An 18,330-nucleotide genomic window follows, 5' to 3' on the forward strand; every position below is an offset into this window, starting at 1 on the left:
GTGTGAGCCACCGCGCCCAGCCCAAGTTTTTATTTTTATTTAAATTTTTTATAGAGGGTGTCACTATGTTGCCCAGGCTGGTCTTGAGCTCCTGGCCTCAAGTGATCCTCCTGCCTCAGCCTTCCAAAGTGCTGGGATTACAGGTGTGAGCCACTGTGCCTGTCCCCTTTTCACATTCCTAGTAGTGTCCTTTGATGCACAAACGTTTCTAAGGTTGATGATGTCCAGTTTATCAAGTTTTCCTTTTGTTATTTGTTCTGGTTATATTTAGTAGTGACTGGGAGCTCTTCGTGCAAGGCAGGACTTGTCACCTGGTGGGTTTCGCTTTAGGGTGATTGGGCTTGGGGAGCTAGCTGTTTTATTGGGGAAATCAATACATATATGTGTTTACTGGACTTCTTTTTCCCCCTGAGGTGATTTAGTTTCTCCAGAGACGATTCATCTAATTTCCCTGGAAGGGACGTACTTGGTCACAAGTGTTCTGGTAGTGGGATAAAGGGTCTGGGGTAGGGGCCCTGACCATTTCTGATGCTGGCTTTCACTTAACTCTCCTGTTCTTACTCCTCCTCTTCCCTCTCTTTTGAATAAACCCCGTGTCCCTGATACCCGTTGCCCTCCTGTTTAATTTCTGAAGATGGTCACGCTTTGGTCTTCTTTAAAAAGTTTTTTTGTTTGTTTGTGTGTTTTTTAATTTTTAATTTCATAGAGACAGGGTCTTGCTATGTTGCCCAGACTGGTTTTAAACTCCTGGGCTTAAGCCATCCTCCTGCCTCAGCCTCCCAAAGTAATGGGATTACGGGCGGGAGCCACCACACCCGGCTGACCCTTTGATCTTCTACCGATGCATGGGAGGGGTGGGCCTGGGGGCTGGACTGTCCAGTGTACAGACTTTTTGTCAGTTCCTGGGGACAAATCCTGTTCCCTCCAGCTCCGAGCCACGCAGCTCAGCTTCTTATCTGTCACCCCTGAAGATATTGGTAGGTTGTGACTCTTTTTGCTTTCTCTACCCCGTGGAATCCAGTGTGGTCCTAATCAGCTTTGAGTCTCCAGAGCTTGCCCAGCTCTCTTGTCAGCTGGTCTCTTTGTTTTCTTTATCTTTGTGGTGCTGCATATTGTTTAAAGTTACTTGCTATTATCCTTCTAGCCGGGTCTCTGGAAGGGGAAAAAATAAACTTGGGTAGTCAGTCTCCCACCTTTAGCCAGGTGTCCAGGATGATGGGTCTGACCTGTGTGCCACTTTGAAGGGGTCTGCAGTCGCTGTTTGGAGTGCTGGGCTGAGAAGGCTCTAGCAGGGAGGAGTGCTGGGTGGACGGTCATGGCCACGTGCGTAGCCAGGGAAGTATTTGTCAGCCCTTCTCCTTAAGCGATGAGGAGTCATTTAAGGTTTTCGAACAGGGCAGGACGTGGCCAGGGTTGTGCTTAGTTGGTTAACTCCGGCACCCAGACTGGAAGCAGGTGTGAGACTCCTGCAGTGGAGAACAGGCAAGACGCATGAGCTTCCTAAGGACCTCGGCCGCGAGGCTGGCTTCAGGGTGTGGCGTGGGAGGCAGGATGCTGTCCACTTCTTCTCAGGAGGGGCTTAAATCATCTCCCAGTCTCCCTTCCAGCCCCGGTTGTGGGAATTGGAACCTGTACAGCTGGCAGTGGCGCTTCCCAACCCTGCTGTGAGTCTGAGGGGGCCCCCAGCCCCCTGGAGAAGCCTTCACCCTTGCTTGAGCACTCACCGCCCCCGGCCTGTCCAGGCTCAGCCCTGACTCAGCGGAAGGAGCTTAGGCGAGCTGATCTGTGGCTCTTTCCCGGCATGGCTCAGGACCCTGGGGATACAGTTGGGGTCAGAGGGGAGACCCAGTTGGCAGTGGCAGGAAGCACTCATGGGAACACTGCCTTGGAGCGGGAGGTGGCATGTCCGGGACCCTCTTGCACTAGCTCCTGCCTTTAGCTATTGGTGATATTCTGTGTTCTTCTAGCCACCCTCCAAATGAGGACCATCCTAGGTCTCTTGTTTCACCAGTAGGGGAAACTGAGGCATGGAGTAAGCAGGGCCTGGCCCTGAGTCCCCCAGCCAGGGTGACCTCTGTCCTGTGGGCACTCCTGTTGGATACATGCTGTGAGATAGATGGGCCCAGATAGACTGAGAGAGATGACAGCTGCACTCTTCTCACCACGTTACATACAGTCACACGTCTCGTCCTCACCACAGCCAAGACTGTGGATAACCTCATCTGCAGAGGGGAAACTGAGGTACAGACAGGTAAAATCACCTGCCAAATGTTGCCCAGTTGGTAGTACCAGACCCATACCAGACCACGGATCCATACCTGAGCAGCCTGACCCCAGGGTGTGTGCTTGGAGCCACCATACTAAACAGTCCTCCTTGCAAAGTCACTAGCTGCCCTCCATGCAGTGTCCTGGAACTTCTCCTGCTCCCACTGGAGAAGGCTCTGAATTGTCTAAAACAGATCCCCAGCCCCCTGAGGAACAGCAGGCAGTGGTAGCGTGGGGAGAGCAGACTTAGCTCTGTGCAGTCAGTGTAGAGCCAGGCCCTTGGGCTTCTTGTGCGTTCTCGACCTCAGATATCCCTTCCAGAAAATAGGGCAGTGGCCCTGCATGGAGACTAAGGTTGCCAGGGAGGAAGGAGGACCTAGAAGGTACTTTTCCAAACTTGGTAGTGGCCTGTGTCTTCTCTTTCCTTCTGACTCTTAGGGGAGTTTGGAGGTGGGGGTTGATGGGAGAAGAGAGGGTTGGGACAGCTGGTGCCAAGGACATGGGATTCAGCAGGTTCCCTTGTGGACCGTGTGCTCCGGCCGTGTGCTGTGCAGACCCAGCGCGGCCCTCGGCTTCCAGGAGCTCACACTCTGGATGGGAGGATCCAGCGCGAGTCTCAGGGTCCTGGGACAGGAGCCGCTGGACAGGGGGCTGTGGTGTGCCCACCAGCAAGGCCCTTCTGATGTGTCATGGCAGGGCACGGTGGGCAGCAGTTGGCCCCAGCTGGGGCAGAGTCTCAGTTCTACCACTTGAGAACTGTGTCCTGGGCAAATATTGGCTTCTCTGTGCCTCTGCTTCTTTGTGTGAATAGTCAGCAGTTTGATCTTGGGGACCTGCCAGGGGCTGTGTCGCTGAAGACCCCGTGTGCGTGGCCGGCTGGTACTGAGTGGGGGGCTGTGGCCTGCCCTTGCCCCACCCCTTGCCTGAGCCCTCTGAGTGCCAGCGGCCTGGGCAGGGTGAGGACGGGTGAAATCAGAGATGAGGGAGCGCTGGAGGCCAGGGCACCTTGGCGGTCATCTGCTCCCTCCTCCGCATGTGTGGGGCGGGCAGAGGCACCAGAGGAAGACACATATGTGATGGGGAAAGGTACATATTCGTGTTTGCTGACAACGAGACTTTGCGTCAATCGTGGGTCCTCACAGGCTGCCCCGGCTCCCCCCGCATCGGGAAGCTCCTGTCTTCTGCTCCCTGGCCTGGTCCCGCCTTCCCCCTCCATCAGCTGGTGTGAACTTGGCCACACACAATTAGGAAGGAAAACTGCTCAGGCAAGGAAACGGTGTCGCCTCTCCCGGAGCCTTTCTTTTCCTGCCTGGCTGTTTTCTCAGTCCTGGCTCCCAGGCCCTGAATGTGCGTGCTGGAGAGGCAATCAGAACCCCCTTGGAGTGGGAGGAGGACTTGTCCGTCCCCAGTCCAGCCTCTCTGCCTGCCCCCTGAGTTACTGCTCTTACTGAGGGCACTGTGGTGGTCATTCGTAGACTCTCGGACTGCTGGGACACATTTCCAGCTAGAAGTGGCATCTGCCAGCCTGAAGGGCTGAGGCTGCTAGGGCTGTGCACAGCCTCAGCCCTATCTGATGAGCGCCACGGGGCCTGGAGCAAGGGACTGATGCGATGAAGCCCCCTTCCTCCCCCAGAGCCCCGCAAGTCCAGCAGAGGCCACCTGTCTCTGGGGCCGGTGAGAGGGGGCCTTTGGTCACTGGTGGCCGTTAACGCCGCTCTGCACATTGGAAATGCCAGGCAGAGCCGGGCTGCACCGTGGAGGCAGCAGAGTACCCCAGGCCTTCCTCCCATCTCAGCCTGCTCTTCCCTTTCAGGCCTTGACATTTCTCCCAGGCACATACCAGCACATGACAATGAATCTGAGCCCCTCCAGGCCCCCACACCCAGGCTGCGGCTGTCTCTGCTCATCTGTCAGTCACCCGATCCCCCACACCTGTTCCAGGCACAGCTGCCCACCCGCACACACAGCTATGAATAGGGCAGAGGGAGGGTTGCAAGGGGGCACTCACAGGGCAGGGGACGGGGCAGCTCTCATTTTTTCTTAGGCCAAGAAGCGTAGCTTGTTTTGGGTGGGTGCTCAGTGTGGGGGGATACGAGGGTGGACAGGAAATGTCAGGAGTATAGCTGCAGGAGAAAGGGTGAGGCTGTAATTAGAAGGATCCAGGCACTGAGGACGAGTCGAGGTGCTCTGGGGCGGGTCGTCCGCGTCGCCGGCTGGTGTGTTCCAGGTTTATGCAGTGTGAACATGAGTTCTGGGGCTGATTGTGGGATCTCTCTTTCTCCCCCTGACCCATTGCTCAACCCTGGCACTTGTATTCTATTTGTTCTCCCGATTATAAATTCCCTGAGAGCAGAAACAATGTCTCAACCTCTCTGGGTCCCCCTGTCTCTAGTACTGCTGGCCTGGGCTGGATAAATGGGCACCTGAGCGATGGGAAGAACCAGGGAGTGGGAGCTGATGACAGAAGAGTGTATTTGAGATGGGGGTGGAGCTGGGGCGCAGAACTCTCAGGGTGAGCAGGACAGGGTAGGTTCCTGCTTGCGACTGAGGGACCTTGCTCTTCTCACTGGTGCCACCCGGAGGTGAGAGGGTGAACAGCCACCTGCAACCTTGATTGAAGGCCCACCCTACTAAGGCCCTGGGAGAGCTTAGTTCTTGCCTCCAGGGAGCATCGTATCTGGAAGGGGGCAAGGACATCTGGACAGATTATGACAAGCAGGGTAATAGAGGGGGATCTGCCAATTGCTCCTGGGGGCTGGGGGCAGCCGCTGCCTCTGTGTGTCTGGAAGAGCTGGGAGGTGTGGATGCCAGTCCTCCCCAGCTTGGCACACAGGATTCTTCTAAGATGGCACATGAATATGCATTTTTTTAAATAGTTAAGTAGTTGCCCAGGCTCAGTGGCTCATTCTTGTAATCCCCCCACTTTGGGAAGCTGAGGCAGGAGGATCACTTGAGCCCAGGAGTTCGAGACCAGCCTGGGCAACATGGCGAAGCCCTATCCCTGTGTTTTAAAATAACTTTATTTGAAAATATGAAAAATAGTTATAGGCCAGACACGGTGGCTCACGCCTATAATCCCAACACTTTGGGAGGCCAAGGCAGGTGGATCACTTGAGGCCAGGAGTTCGTGACCAGCCTGGCCGACATGGTGAAACCCCATCTCTACTAAAAAAAAAAATACAAAAACTAGCCAAGCGTGGTCGTGGGCGCCTGTAATCTCAGCTACTCAGGAGGCTGAGGCAGAAGAATCACTTGAACCCGGGAGGCGAAGGTTGCAGTGAGCCGAGATTGCGCCACCACACTCCAGCCCAGGCGACAGAGCAAGATTCCGTCTCAAAAAATAAAATTAAAAAAATAGTTATATAGTTATTTTCATATATATTAGAAAGAATAGAATCCTTGATTTCATGGATTTATTGCTTAGAATGGAATTAAGCAATAAAAGTGAGTTGATTTAAAAGAATCAGGATGTGTCGTAGATGGCACATGAATGTGGCATTGATCAGAGGGGCCATGCGCGGTTAAAGTCTGAGGGTCACCACCATTGATGCCTGGCCTCACCTCTTGGTGTTCCCCACCATGTCCAGTGCGTCCTTCCCAGGCAGCTGGGCTTCCTGCCAGCGGCTTTTCAGGCATTGTTCACATTTCTGCCCTGTGCTTCCAGCTACAGCGTATGTCCTGAGCACACAAACTGTCCCCCAGCCCCTTTTTAGGAACAGTCTGACAAAGTCAGTCTCCTAGGAGGAGCAGGTGACTTTGAGAAAATAGGAGACAGGCCAGGTGCAGTGGTTCACACCTGCAATCCCAACACTTTGGGAGGCCAAGGTGAGAGGATCACTTGAGGTCAAGAGTTTGAGACCAGCCTAGGCAACAGCGAGACCCTGCCTCTACAAAAAATTTAAAAATTAGCCAGGTGTGGTGGCACACGCCTATAATCCTAGCTACTCAGGAGGCTGAGGTGGGAAGACTGCTTGAATCCAGGAGTTCGAGGCTGCAGTGAGCCATGATCATACCACTGTACTCCAGCCTGAGTGATAGAGCAAGATTCTGTCTTTAACAAAAAAAAAAAAAAAAAGAAGAAGAAAACAGGAGCCCGAAAGCCTGGGTTCTGGTCCCATTCACCTTATATTTGCCTGTAAGACCTTGGGCCAGTCACAGCCACAGTTAAATCTAGTCCGGCAGAGGCCTCAGCCACCTCTGCCATGCCCCCTGGGCACCCCGCCTACAATGTGTCATCCCCTCCCTCCCAGCATCACAGATGGAGACAGAGTGGGGAGACTGAGGCCAGCTCAGGGGTGGTAGTGGAGGGTGTTTAGGATAAATGCTGCTGTCTGTTTCAGAGGCTGAGCATTGACACGAATGCTTTTTTTCCCTAATGGCCTCATCAAAGCCGAGGCAGGTGCACTGAACCATATGCCATTCTGTTTCAGCATGAAAACAGCCTTTTTTTTTCCTCATCGTAAACGCAATCCACCCTCATTCTGCTCCGTAGCCTGCTTTCCCACTCAGTGTGTTTGTAGTCATCCATGATAATAAATGCAGGTCCTTCTCAGCATTTTTTGTGGCTACATAATGTTTCTATTGTGCTATAGACAATCAACACCCCCTGCCAGTCTAGAGAAAGGTCCTGCTCTGGGAAAGCTTCTCCAAAGGAGAGAAAAATAACGATTGAGTGTCCCCTCATGGCCAGTAGTAGAATTGCTTGGTGCCTGCCTCTGAATCTGACCAAAACCTTCCTGGGGTTCTAGGGATCCCCTTATCTTTGCACAGAAGAGTCCTTGGTGTCAGAACCTTGACCAAGGCCTGACGCTTTACTGCATTTGTAGGGCTGCACTCTGGGCACAGCTTGCAGTGAGTGATTTCAGACCGGGGTGTGGGTGGGAGGAGCGGCCTCCCCTGAGAATAAGCCTTTGTAATGTGCCTGTGCGTTGTTTCTCAGTCTTGACTTGTTCTCTTAGCACCCCTGGCTCAGATGGGGTGATTTGATGTGGGGCTGAACTTCTGGGCATGGGGACCCCTAAGGCATAGGGCTTCAGGAATACAATTCCTGCCTCAGAGTCCCCGAAGCACCAAATTGTCTCATCTGGTGCCTTCCTTTCTTCGCTGTGGCACTCTGCTGGTTTGGGACAAGTATTGGGGTTGGAGGCTGAAGACCTGGGGTCTTTCACTTACCAGCTGGATGGTGTTGGGCAAGGCTAACAGTCAGGACCCCTCATGGATAAAACCGAGGCCGTGGTTTTGGGTGTGAGATCGGCACAGAGTCTTACTCCGCCTTTTCTAGAAGGGAAGTTTAAGATCAGCCCCACATCTGGGCTCTGTTTTCATCAGGGGAAGGAAGAGCAGCCTGTCTGAGGCAAGGTGAGAAGCTGACCTAGAGGACCAGTGGCTGGGCCTGTGAAGGGCCTTGTGAGCCAGGCCGGGGACCAAGACTCCTGTCCCTTGTGGCTAAATGACTCAATGAGACAGTGCAGTGACTTGTCTTCTGAAGAGACTCCCAGGGCAGTTAAGAGAATGAACCAAAGGGAGGGACAGCTGGTGCTGGGGAGATTGCTCTGGAGGCTGAAGCAGAGATGTCAAAAGATCCAAGATGACGGGACCCAGCAGTGCCTAGAGGGGGAAGAGGCCAGCCCCAGAGCCGTTTCTGAGGGAGCATCGATCAGGTCTCTGGCGAGACAAGAGGATGAGACAGGAGCAGCCTTCACCCCTTCCACCCTCCCCACTGCCGGTCTCTTGCCCTGGTTTTCTGTTCTCATGCTTCCTGCACTATCAAAATTGACTCTGGAATAATTCTGATAGACGCATTCAAACTAAAATAGAGCTGACTGGTAGAGATTCAAACCTTTGCAGTTTAACAAGAACAAAGTCTTAGACTATGAAACTTGAAGTCTTAAAGATGGAATCTGGGGCTCCCACCTGCTGGGTGTGTTAATATCTGGGCAGGCAGCAGTGGCCTGAAACTGTGTGGGTCCTAGTGTCCTCTTTTCCCATGATTTAGGCAACACTACCTGATTTTGTACCAGGCAGAGATGTAGAGGAATGTGGAAGCTTTCCGGCGTCCTACTGTCTACCCTCAGTCTGATTTGTTCCCAGCCCTAGAGCCGGGACCGGGACCCTGAGGTCTCCTTGATGCTCCCATCTGACATGGCACCTGCTGACACTCCCTCACCTTCCCCCTGTCTCCCTCCAGGCAGACCTCAACACCAACATCGAGGATGAAGGCAGCTCCTTCTATGGGGTCTCCAGCCAGTACGAGAGCCCCGAGAACATGATTATCACCTGCTCCACGAAGGTCTGCTCTTTCGGCAAGCAGGTGGTGGAGAAAGTTGAGGTAGGAGGCCACCCTGGCGGGTGAGGGCCGGTAGCAGTGGTCTGTGTTTGCTGGGCGTGGCTTCCATTTGCTTTCAGGAGGAATGCCCTCCGTTAGGGAGCCAGGACAATCCCTTGTTGCCTTCCCTGTCTGCTGTCAGTGCTGTGTGCCTCCCACACTCCCCTTGGCACCAGTGTCCTGCCCAGCTCACCAGAGCCATTGCTGCCCTTTCAGGATCTTCCAAGCACGTCCTTGCAGGCACCCCCGGTCCTCTCCAAGAGCAGAGCCGCAGCACAGGCAGGGCCCTGGGGCATCTACCTAGTCCAGCCCTCTGGCTTCACAGTGGAGGCCCAGAGAGAGCGGAGGCCTCCCACCAATCGCCCGCACGTGGTCACACAGCTCACTAGTGCAGAAGCAGGGCTAAGATCTCTGTCCCCTGCTCACTTTGAACTCCATGAATGCCTAAAACTGTTCCTTCCCTGATTTTCTACTTATGGGTACCCTGGAGACCCTGCTCTAATGGAAGTTACAGAAAATTCAGGCCTGCCTTTTACGGTTTCTCCCACTCTGCTAAACCCCCGGCCAAGGGCAATGCAGGGCAGTGGTGAGGAGCATAAGCTCAGGTGAATCCCCACCCAGCCACCCTGCTTTCCGGTGCGTGTTTGGGGGGTTGTGATAAAATCCTCTGTATTTTGGCCCTAAACAACGGCCAAGTTATCTTCACTGTCCGTGACACGGTCTCCTGCAGCACCCTGTGTTCTGGGCCCGCTGCATAGTGGCAGTGACAAGGAGCTGGGACTGAAGGCCTCCAACCCAAAGCACCTGTGGACTCTGAGAGTCCGGGGCCCTGTGCCGCCCACACGCTTGTTAAACCTCCTCACCGTGCAGGCCAGTCTTCGTCCCTGTCCTCACCCTGTCCCCAGATTGGTCTGAATTAACGAAGTCCTACTCTCACAGTCTGTCAGTTATTGATAACCTTCCTCATGCCAAATGCAGCCAGATGCCTGGCCAGCACCAGGGAGGAGACATTCCTCCACACAGTGCTTCTCCGCCTGGCTGCACCTTGCAGTCTCCTGGGAGCTTTGGAAACACACCAGTGCCTGAAACCCATTCATCACCCCTCAGTCTCTAGGGTAGAGTCCAGGCATTAGTGGTTTTTAAAAAGTTCCTCAAATTATTTATTTCTAATTAAACTTGTAGAACTTTTGAGATAATGGTGGATCCACTTGGGCTCATAATCCCATGTGCGCTTTACCCAGCTCTTGCCCTGGCCATATCTTGCATAACTAGAGTATAAAGTGGACAACCAGGAAATTGACGTTGATGCAGTCCACCAAGCTGGTTCAGATTTCACCAGTTTTATCGGCACTCCTGTGTGCGCTTGCATGCGTGTGTGTAGACAGGGAAATTTGCATGATCACCACCAGACTCCCAGGGGTCCCTGTGTGCCCCTCATGGTGTCCTCATGTACAGCCAGGATTGAGAGGCTCCTACCACTGCTCCTGTGTCTCCTTAAGCTCCCCTCCTGCCATCCCCGGTTCCTGCTGGTCACCCATGGAGAAAGGAGGTCTTGTTTAATGTCCACCAACCTAAGAGGGTGACTTTCTTTTTTTCTTTTTGTGAGACAGTCTCACTCTGTCGCCCAGGCTGGAATGCAGTGGTACGATCTCAGCTCACTGCAACCTCCGCCTCCCGGGTTCAAGCGATTCTCCTGCCTCAGCCTCCAGAGTAGCTGGGATTACAGGCACGCGCCACCGTGCCTGGCTAATTTTTGTATTTTAATAGTAACAAGGTTTCACCATGTTGGCCAGGCTGGTCTTGAACTCCTGACCTCAGGTGATCCGCCTGCCTTGGCCTCCCAAAGTGTTGGGATTACAGGTGTGAGCCACTGCCCCTGGCTGGGGGTGACTCTTTTCTTAAGGGCCCCCAGGCTTTCTGCCTTTCCTTCCCATGGAGTTGGGTCTGGGCTGGAGGTGGTCAGAATGGGATTCTAAGCCCCTGCTGTCCCCGGGTCCTGCAGACAGAGTATGCTCGCTATGAGAATGGACACTACTCTTACCGCATCCACCGGTCCCCGCTGTGTGAGTACATGATCAACTTCATCCACAAGCTCAAGCACCTCCCTGAGAAGTACATGATGAACAGCGTGCTGGAGAACTTCACCATCCTGCAGGTGTGCGGCGGGTGCTGCGGGTGTGGCTGGAGTCTGTGTGGGTAGCAGCCATGGCGTGCCCCATCTGGGGCCTTATTAACCGTTGTCTTTTTCTCTCCCACAGGTGGTCACCAACAGAGACACACAGGAGACCTTGCTGTGCATTGCGTATGTCTTTGAGGTGTCAGCCAGTGAGCACGGGGCTCAGCACCATATCTACAGGCTGGTGAAAGAATGAGAGACTCGGGGAGCAGGGAGGGGGGAAGAGACGTGTGTGCAGGAAACGGGGACATGGGGAGGGGACCTGCAGGGGCAGCCCCCTGAAGTGCCAAGAGAGCTGAGAGGAGCAGTTGTGACCTCTACCCAGGAACAAACTGTGCCTGAACCTGAGGTGCCCAACCCCAAATAAACCCAAGATGCTGTGTATTTTCAGAGGACCTGGTCTGGCTGTGTGAGCCTCGGGAGGGACTGGGGGAGCAAGGGGGCCATCTGGGAGGCAGGCCAGAAGCAGTGCTCAGAGACGTACCCCGGGCAGTTCTGAAGCCAGCGTCCCAATGGACTCAGCCAGGAACATCGCCGGACCCTGGAACTGAAGATGTGACAGTCCCTGTGCTACCTCTCAAGCCCCTGCACCGTGGTGCTGGCCACGCCGTGAGGCCCGATGAATGCATGGGCCACGCACCCACAGCCACGTGCGCCCCTGCTGCACTCCCAGGACGGTTCACACAGAGAGGCCCCATCCCCTGGGGGGTGGGTTTTAGGTGTGGCGGTGACAGTTGTTGGACGGGGACACTGTCAGAACTCTCTGGATAGTTTCCGTCCATCTCAGTGGATGTGGATTCCATGACCATCTTCCGTGACCACGTTGGGGGCACTGGTTTCAAATCAACGGAGCCTGAGGCGGGGAGGGCAGGAGGCGGCAGGGCTGAGGCCGGCCTGAGGAGTCTCGGTGGGAGGTTGGGTGCACCAGTGTCCTCTTGGCTGGTCCCCGAGAGCCATTGGTGCTTGTGAGTCTTGTTCAAACTCTGTCCCAGCCAGGGTGCCTGTTAGGTGGAGGCCTCCTCAGAGCCAGCCTGCACCATCTAACTTCTTCCCTGAGGGGTAGTTTCTGTGCTCCCGGGGGTGGAGGAGGGGAGTGGACCCCACCCTGAGCCTAGACTTAGATATGCAGCTGAAGGGGTTCCTGGGTTTATTTCTCCTGAGAACTGGCATGGGCTCTGAGTTTTGCCAGTCCTGGCTTCGGTCCTAGTATTCTAAGCTGCCTGACCTTGGGCATTTGTCAACCTGTCTGAACCTTAGTACCCTTTCCTCTGTAGAGTGGGAAGAGATGGAGTCTGTGAAGCGCCTGGTGCAAGCTGTACTAATACATCTAACAATGAGCTCCTCCCTCCCTCCCTCCCTCCCATGGGGAGGCCAGAATCTGGCTGCTTGCTGCCACCTAGTGGCTCTTTGGGGTCATCTTCCCTCATAGGAACCACAGATCCAGTAGCCTAGAGCAGAAAGGGAAGGAAGATTCAACCTAGGGGTGTTTATGTTTATCGTGTGTCCGGCACTCGGGGAGATAGTGCATGGGACTACATAAGTAAGACAGCATCGAAGAGGTGTCTTGGAGTGTGGTTAGGAGCGAGGGCTCTGGAGTCAGACAAGCTACAGACTAGCTGAGTGACCTTGGGGCAAGTTATTTCATTTCACTGTGCCTCAGTTTCCCCGTCTGTAAAATTTGTATAACGATAACCTACCTCGCGTATCTACAGTGCCTAGCATAGTGCCCCACATAAATGTGTGCACTAAATGTACGTCGTTATTAATCATAGGAGCTTGCAGTCTCACTAGGGCAGACTGGAAAACTATTAAGTGATCCTCAAAGCCACTGGCGCTCAGAGACTGGAGAGATCAAGGTGCAGAAGACTCAGGGAAGGGTAGTCTTGAGGGCAGCTGCCCTTAAAGGGTGGGCAGCATTTAGTGAAGCAGATGGAGGGAAGTTGACCAGCATCCCAGATGTGGGGAAGAGGCCAGCAGCCTAGTCTCCTCCTCCACGGCCCAGCCCCCACTGTCTTACCAAAGAACAGCTTTAACCAAACCCCTCTGGGCATCAGGACCACCGCTACACCTCTTGCCAGGCTGCAGAGCTATGCAATCTGGAAGCCCAGCTCTCATCAGAAGCTGGGGCATGGGCTCTAGGGGAACCTGGGGTCGGATGAGCCCCTGAGCAGGCGGCAGGTGCCTACATGTCCCAGTGTGGGTTCGTGTTTGTGTAAGACTCTCGTGCCCCCACCCCTAGGCACCAGCACAGCCTTTGCCTTCACTCTCTCCCCTCCCCTGTCCCTGGGGGATTGAATAAGGGAAGCTGGGGTTGGCCGTCCTTCTAGCTTGATTGGCAGCACCAGCGCTGTGACGGAAGGATGTGTTGTGCCAGCAGCCTCTTGGCTGCAGGACAAATGCACATTTAAAGAGATAACCTTTTTGGGTCCTGGCTGGGAAAGAGGTCAGTGCAGATGTTTTTGGGTCCAGGTGTTGGCTGTGAGTTTTCCTTTCCTCTATGAACTGACCTCAGCAGCCTAGTGGACAGTCACCTCCTTACAGGTGTAAAATCCAAGCCAGTCAACCATAGCAGGTGGCAGACTTAGCTGCCTTCCCTGTGGTGTGGTGCAGACCATGACCCTTGAGGTAAATGGGTGAGCTGGCCCCACCTCGCCTGCAGCCTCCTCTGACGCTCCGCTGCTGCCTCCCCACTAGCCGCCCTAAATCACCTACTTCCCAGCACCCCCAGCCCGTAGTGCTCATCCCGTCTTCCATCTGCGATCTGGCGCTCATTCTTCCAGAGCCAAAGAGGAATCCCCTCTTCTCATGCAGAAGACTTAGTCATGCCTGTCCTTGTGTGTCAGAAGCATTGCATTTATGCCCTGTTAGAACCCCGGTCACAAGCATGGTGCCTGAACACAGGTGCCTCTGTGGTCTCTTCTCATCCTCGCCCAATGGGTACTATGCTAGCCCCATTTTACAGATGAGGCAAATGTGGCACGGAGAGCTCCACTAACTTGCCTGGATGATTCATGCGTCCACTCATTCACTTAGCAAATACTTATTTAACTTCTGCTTTCCACTAGGCAGTGGGGATGTATCAGTGGGAATGTGTCAGTGAGGAAGACGACAGACAGGCTCCTTGGGAAGCAAAGAGTAAGCAAGTGAGGAGACAGGCGGGCGTGGTGAGGCTGCGCAGGCGCTGAGATCAAGTTGCTGGGGGAGGCCTCTCTGAGGCGGTGGGGCTTGAGTTGATTCTGAAGGACAAGAAGAGCCAGCCCTGGGGGGCTGGGGGAATGGTATTCCAAGTGGAGGGAACAGCAGGTGCTGGGGGCAGGGAGGTGACAGATGTGTCCCAGGTACAGAGAACAGAGTGAACAGGAGAGAGGAGGGGGCCAGGGCATTCCAGGTGGGGAAAGGCAGCAGGTGGCCCAGTGGTGCCCCCTCTTTTGGTGAGGGCTTTGGACCTTACCCGGTGTGATGGGAAGTCCTGGAAGTGTGTTAAGCAGGGGAGGCTTTTTGATCAGATTTTCTAGAAAACGACAGTGGGCTGCTGTGGACCTCAGAGAGGCATGTGTGATAGTGTTTCGGGCTCTTCCCACGAAACTCGGCTCTGTGCAGTGAGACCTCATTTCCTGGTTCTGTTTGATGAGTGAGCGAATGCACATGGCAGGCGATCATGTCCCTTGGGCCTGTGAGGTGAGGAAGGGTCCCTGAGCCCTGTGGGGATAGAGACTCTTCCACCATTCTGACATGATCCGAGTTAGCAGGCAGCACTGTCCAGATGGAAATGGGGATGGGAGACAGACCATCTCTCTCAGCGGGTCCAGCCATGAGCCAGCAGACTGTTTCCCATTGGCCCCCATCTTTCAGAGTGGGATGATCTTTCTAACAAAGAAACCCACACAGGAGTTTGGTGTGTGTGTGCACGCATTACCTTTCAGGATGGAAGCCGGTGGGGTGTGGAGCGAGGGGCTGGCATGGTTGGCCTCGCCTAGCTCCTGTACCCTGTGTGTGCCTAGAGCATGCACCTGCTCCCTCTGCTGGGCTGAGACTCAGAGGACACTGGGCAGGTGGTGGGGGGTAGGAGGGTCATGGCTGTGTTGGGTGGGGCCACATCAGGTGTGTGGCACAGAGGGGGAGGGGGAGGTGGAGTGGCAGTGTGTTCCACCCAGCAGTCCCTGTGTTTGACCTCTTCGTACACTCTCTGTTGTATTAGCTCTCAGAATGAAAACGAGATACTTTTCCCCAATCTATGTATGTTGTTCTTAAGAATGTACACTTGGCCAGGTGCAGTGGCTCACGCCTGTAATCCCAGCACTTTGGGAGGCCAACGTGGGTGGATCACCTGAGGTCAGGAGTTCAAGACCAGCCTGGCCAACATGGCGAAACCCCATCTCTACTAAAAATACAAAAATTACCTGGGTGTGGTGGTGGGCACCTGTAATCCCAGCTACTAGGGAGACTGAGGCAGGAGAATTGCTTGAACCCTGGAGGTGGAGGTTGCAGTGAGCCGAGACCGCGCCACTGCACTCCAGCCTGGGCAACAAGAACGAAACTCCATCTCCCAAAAAAAAAAGAACTTAAAGTTAAGCCAGGCCAGTGATTGAATTGACCTCTTACAAGTCATGTGATCTTGGACAGACACCCTCTAGGGAACTTCATAATCTCATTTGTGAAATGGGAATAAATGCTCCGACTTGGGACTGCCAGTGGGAGGAGGACAGGTCATGGTGTTTGAAGGAGCAGGGCCACCCCTCGCTCACGGCGCGCTCAGGGAATGTGAAATGTGATGTGGGTGTGTAAAAATGTCCCCTGACTCTGCCCTTCCCGCCCCTAAAACACACGCACATGCACGCATACTTATTTTTAGAGAAAAAAAGCTCTAATGTCCCTCAAAGAAGGTGAGGAGAAGACCTTGAGTCTTGGTTTAGCGAAAACTGCCCCGTGCAAGGTTGTGCTTTTAGATTTTCATCCTCACCCTGGTGTTAGGAAAGGTGAGGGAGTGTTCTAAATCGGGGAGATAACTTTGTGGCCCATTAAGGGGAGAAAGAGGCCCCAAGGGAAGGTCTAGAAAGGAAAGACAGGCCGGGTGCTGTGGCTCACACCTGTAATCCCAGCACTTTGGGAGGCTGAGGCGGGAGGATCACTTGAGCCCAGCCTGGGCAACATGGCAAAACCCCATCTCTACAAAAAAATAGAAAAATTAGCAGGGCATGGTGGCGTGCTCTTGTAGTCCCAGTGACTTGGGAGGCTGAGGTGGGAGGATCGCTTGAGCACAGGAGGTCAGGAATGCAGTGAGCTGAGATTACATCATTGCACTCCAGCCTGGGCAACAGAGCAGGACCCTATCTCAAAAAAAAAAAAAAAAAAAAGGAAAAGAAAAGAAAGGGAGGGCAGAGCAAATGGAGGACTAAAATACTCTAAGAAACTGTCAGGAAATCTGGCTTTCATTCAGCTTCCTGAGAAACAGCAGGGAGAGGTGGTCAGGTGCCTTCGTAGAAGGCGGGAGCCCCATTGGTAGAAGTGGCTGAGTCTTCTTAAGCTCATGGATGTCTAATACTCAACCTTCAGTTTTTTTTTGTATTTTTGCTATGTAAAACCCCTTCATCTCTCCAAATCTTCAGTAAAGTCTGCTACATACACAAAGGCCTTTGTGTGCATGATCTTTTTCTTGGAAATGACAGGTGCACACCTGTTCACAGAACACAGAGGTGGCAGCAGCAGGTCGCAGCCACCGAGGCCATCACAGCCTGAAGCAAGGCAGTGGAAGCGGGGACTCAGCCGTGCAAGCTGCCCAGCCTCCCACCCAACACCCCCCCCCCACCCCCCAGGGAATGAAAAGCACTCAGGGACGCCTCCAAGCCTGGGGTCAGGTTCAAGCCAGTATCCTTGGGCTCCCCGGGAACAAGTGTCTCCATGGCTATCTGGTTATCTCAGTCCTTTACTGTCCCCAAGCGAGGTTCCAGGAGGGAGTTCTGTCACCAGGTTCTGTGAGCACTGCACCTTCAGGAGCAACAGTAAATGGACACAGGACCCCCTGGATTTGAAGAGTGGTCAAAGGGAGAGGTTCAGTCAGGGGCCGGCAAGATGTGATCCCTAGCTTGGCATCCTAGGAACTCGAGTCTAGCACTTGGCTCAGGAATAAGCAGGCTTACCAGCAGCCCACATGACTGACTTGCTAGCCAAAATCAGAGCAGCGTGATTGATAAGCCCAAGTGCCACTTCATTAATTCACACGGAACAGCACCGCTCCCAGTACATGGGAATGCTTGTATCTGCCTGTCAGCACATTCCTTCCTCCATGGAACACCAGATCACTTGCACACGGTAGCTTGTGCCAGTGCTTACGCAGGGAGTTGCCCAACCTTAAAGGATTGCAGGCCATTGATGTTGAGGACCTGGTGCCCCTGCGTCCACTACAGGGACCTGAATTCTCCCATCCGAGAATCAAGAAATCCTTTTTTCTGGACATTGGTTAGCAATGACTTTTTGTTTGTTTTTTTAGAGATGGGATCTCACTATACTGCCTAGGCTGGTTGGTCTTGAGCTCCTGGCCTCAAGCAATCCTCCCACCTCAGCCTCCTGAGTAATTGGGATGACAGTCATGAGTCACCGTGCCCAACAACATTTTTTGCCACCACAAGTCCATTCTATCAGAGGTCCCCAACCCGTGGGCTGCAGACCAGTACCCATCCGTGGCCTGTTAGGAACCAGGCCACATAGCAGGAGGTGAGCGGCAGGTGGGAGAGCAAGCATTACCGTCTGAGCTCTGCCTCCTGTCCAATCAGCCATGGCGTTGGATTCTCACAGGAGCACAAACCCTGTTGTGAACTGTGCATGCGAGGGATCTAGGTTGCGCTCTTCTTAGGAGAATCTATTGGCCAGGCGCGGTGGCTCACGCCTGTAATCCCAGCACTTTGGGAGGCCGAGGCGGGCAGATCACAAGGTCAGGAGATCTAGACCATCCTGGTTAACATGGTGAAACCCCGTCTCTACCACTAAAAATAGAAAAAAAAATAAGCCAGGCGTGGTGGCGGGCACCTGTAGTCCCAGCTACTCTGGGCTGAGGCAGGAGAATGGCGTGAACCCGGGAGGCGGAGCTTGCAGTGAGCCGAGATCGTGCCACTGCACTCCGGCCTGGGCGACAGAGTGAAACTCCATCTCAAAAAAAAAAAAAGAATCTATTGCCTGATGATATGAGGTGGAACAGTTTCATCCCCAAACCATCCCACCTGCACTCCCCGCTCCATCCGTGGAAAAATTGTCTTACATGAAACCAGTCCCTGGTGCCACAAAGGTTGGGGACTGCTGCATTACATCATGCAGAAAGCGACGATGCTGCTGAATAGGGTACAGTACGCAGCCAGCGGTCACTCCCCAAACACTACTGAGCACCTGAGAGTTGGCTGCTCGACTACACTCATTTTTAGTAGTTTAGGGTTCAGAGGGGGATCATTCTGAAGCCCCCTTTGTACCTGGAGCAGTTTCTCCCCGCTTCCTCTCCCCGTCTGGGTGGAGAGAGAGGAGGCCTGCCGGTCGCATGCTCAGCACCTTCCTTTCAGACTGTAGGCTGGACCAGTGA

At 53.9% G+C, this 18,330-nt stretch overlaps 1 protein-coding gene across 2 annotated transcripts in view; it reads left to right on the forward strand.

Moving 5' to 3' along the window:
* Window positions 1-15,327, forward strand: part of TEAD4 (TEA domain transcription factor 4) — an 85,268-nt gene extending 69,941 nt beyond the window's left edge. For both annotated transcript variants that reach the window (XM_055357601.2, XM_063694565.1), the window contains 3 exons: window positions 8,453-8,593; window positions 10,593-10,745; window positions 10,849-15,327. In XM_055357601.2, the coding sequence (XP_055213576.1) occupies window positions 8,453-8,593; window positions 10,593-10,745; window positions 10,849-10,962 (408 nt within the window). In that variant the 3' untranslated portion in view covers window positions 10,963-15,327. The remainder of the gene's footprint in view (window positions 1-8,452; window positions 8,594-10,592; window positions 10,746-10,848) is intronic.
* Window positions 15,328-18,330: the final 3,003 nt, after the last annotated feature.

This window comes from Gorilla gorilla, chromosome 10 (assembly GCF_029281585.2).
Source record: "Gorilla gorilla gorilla isolate KB3781 chromosome 10, NHGRI_mGorGor1-v2.1_pri, whole genome shotgun sequence".
Classification (NCBI taxonomy): Eukaryota; Metazoa; Chordata; class Mammalia; order Primates; family Hominidae; genus Gorilla; species Gorilla gorilla.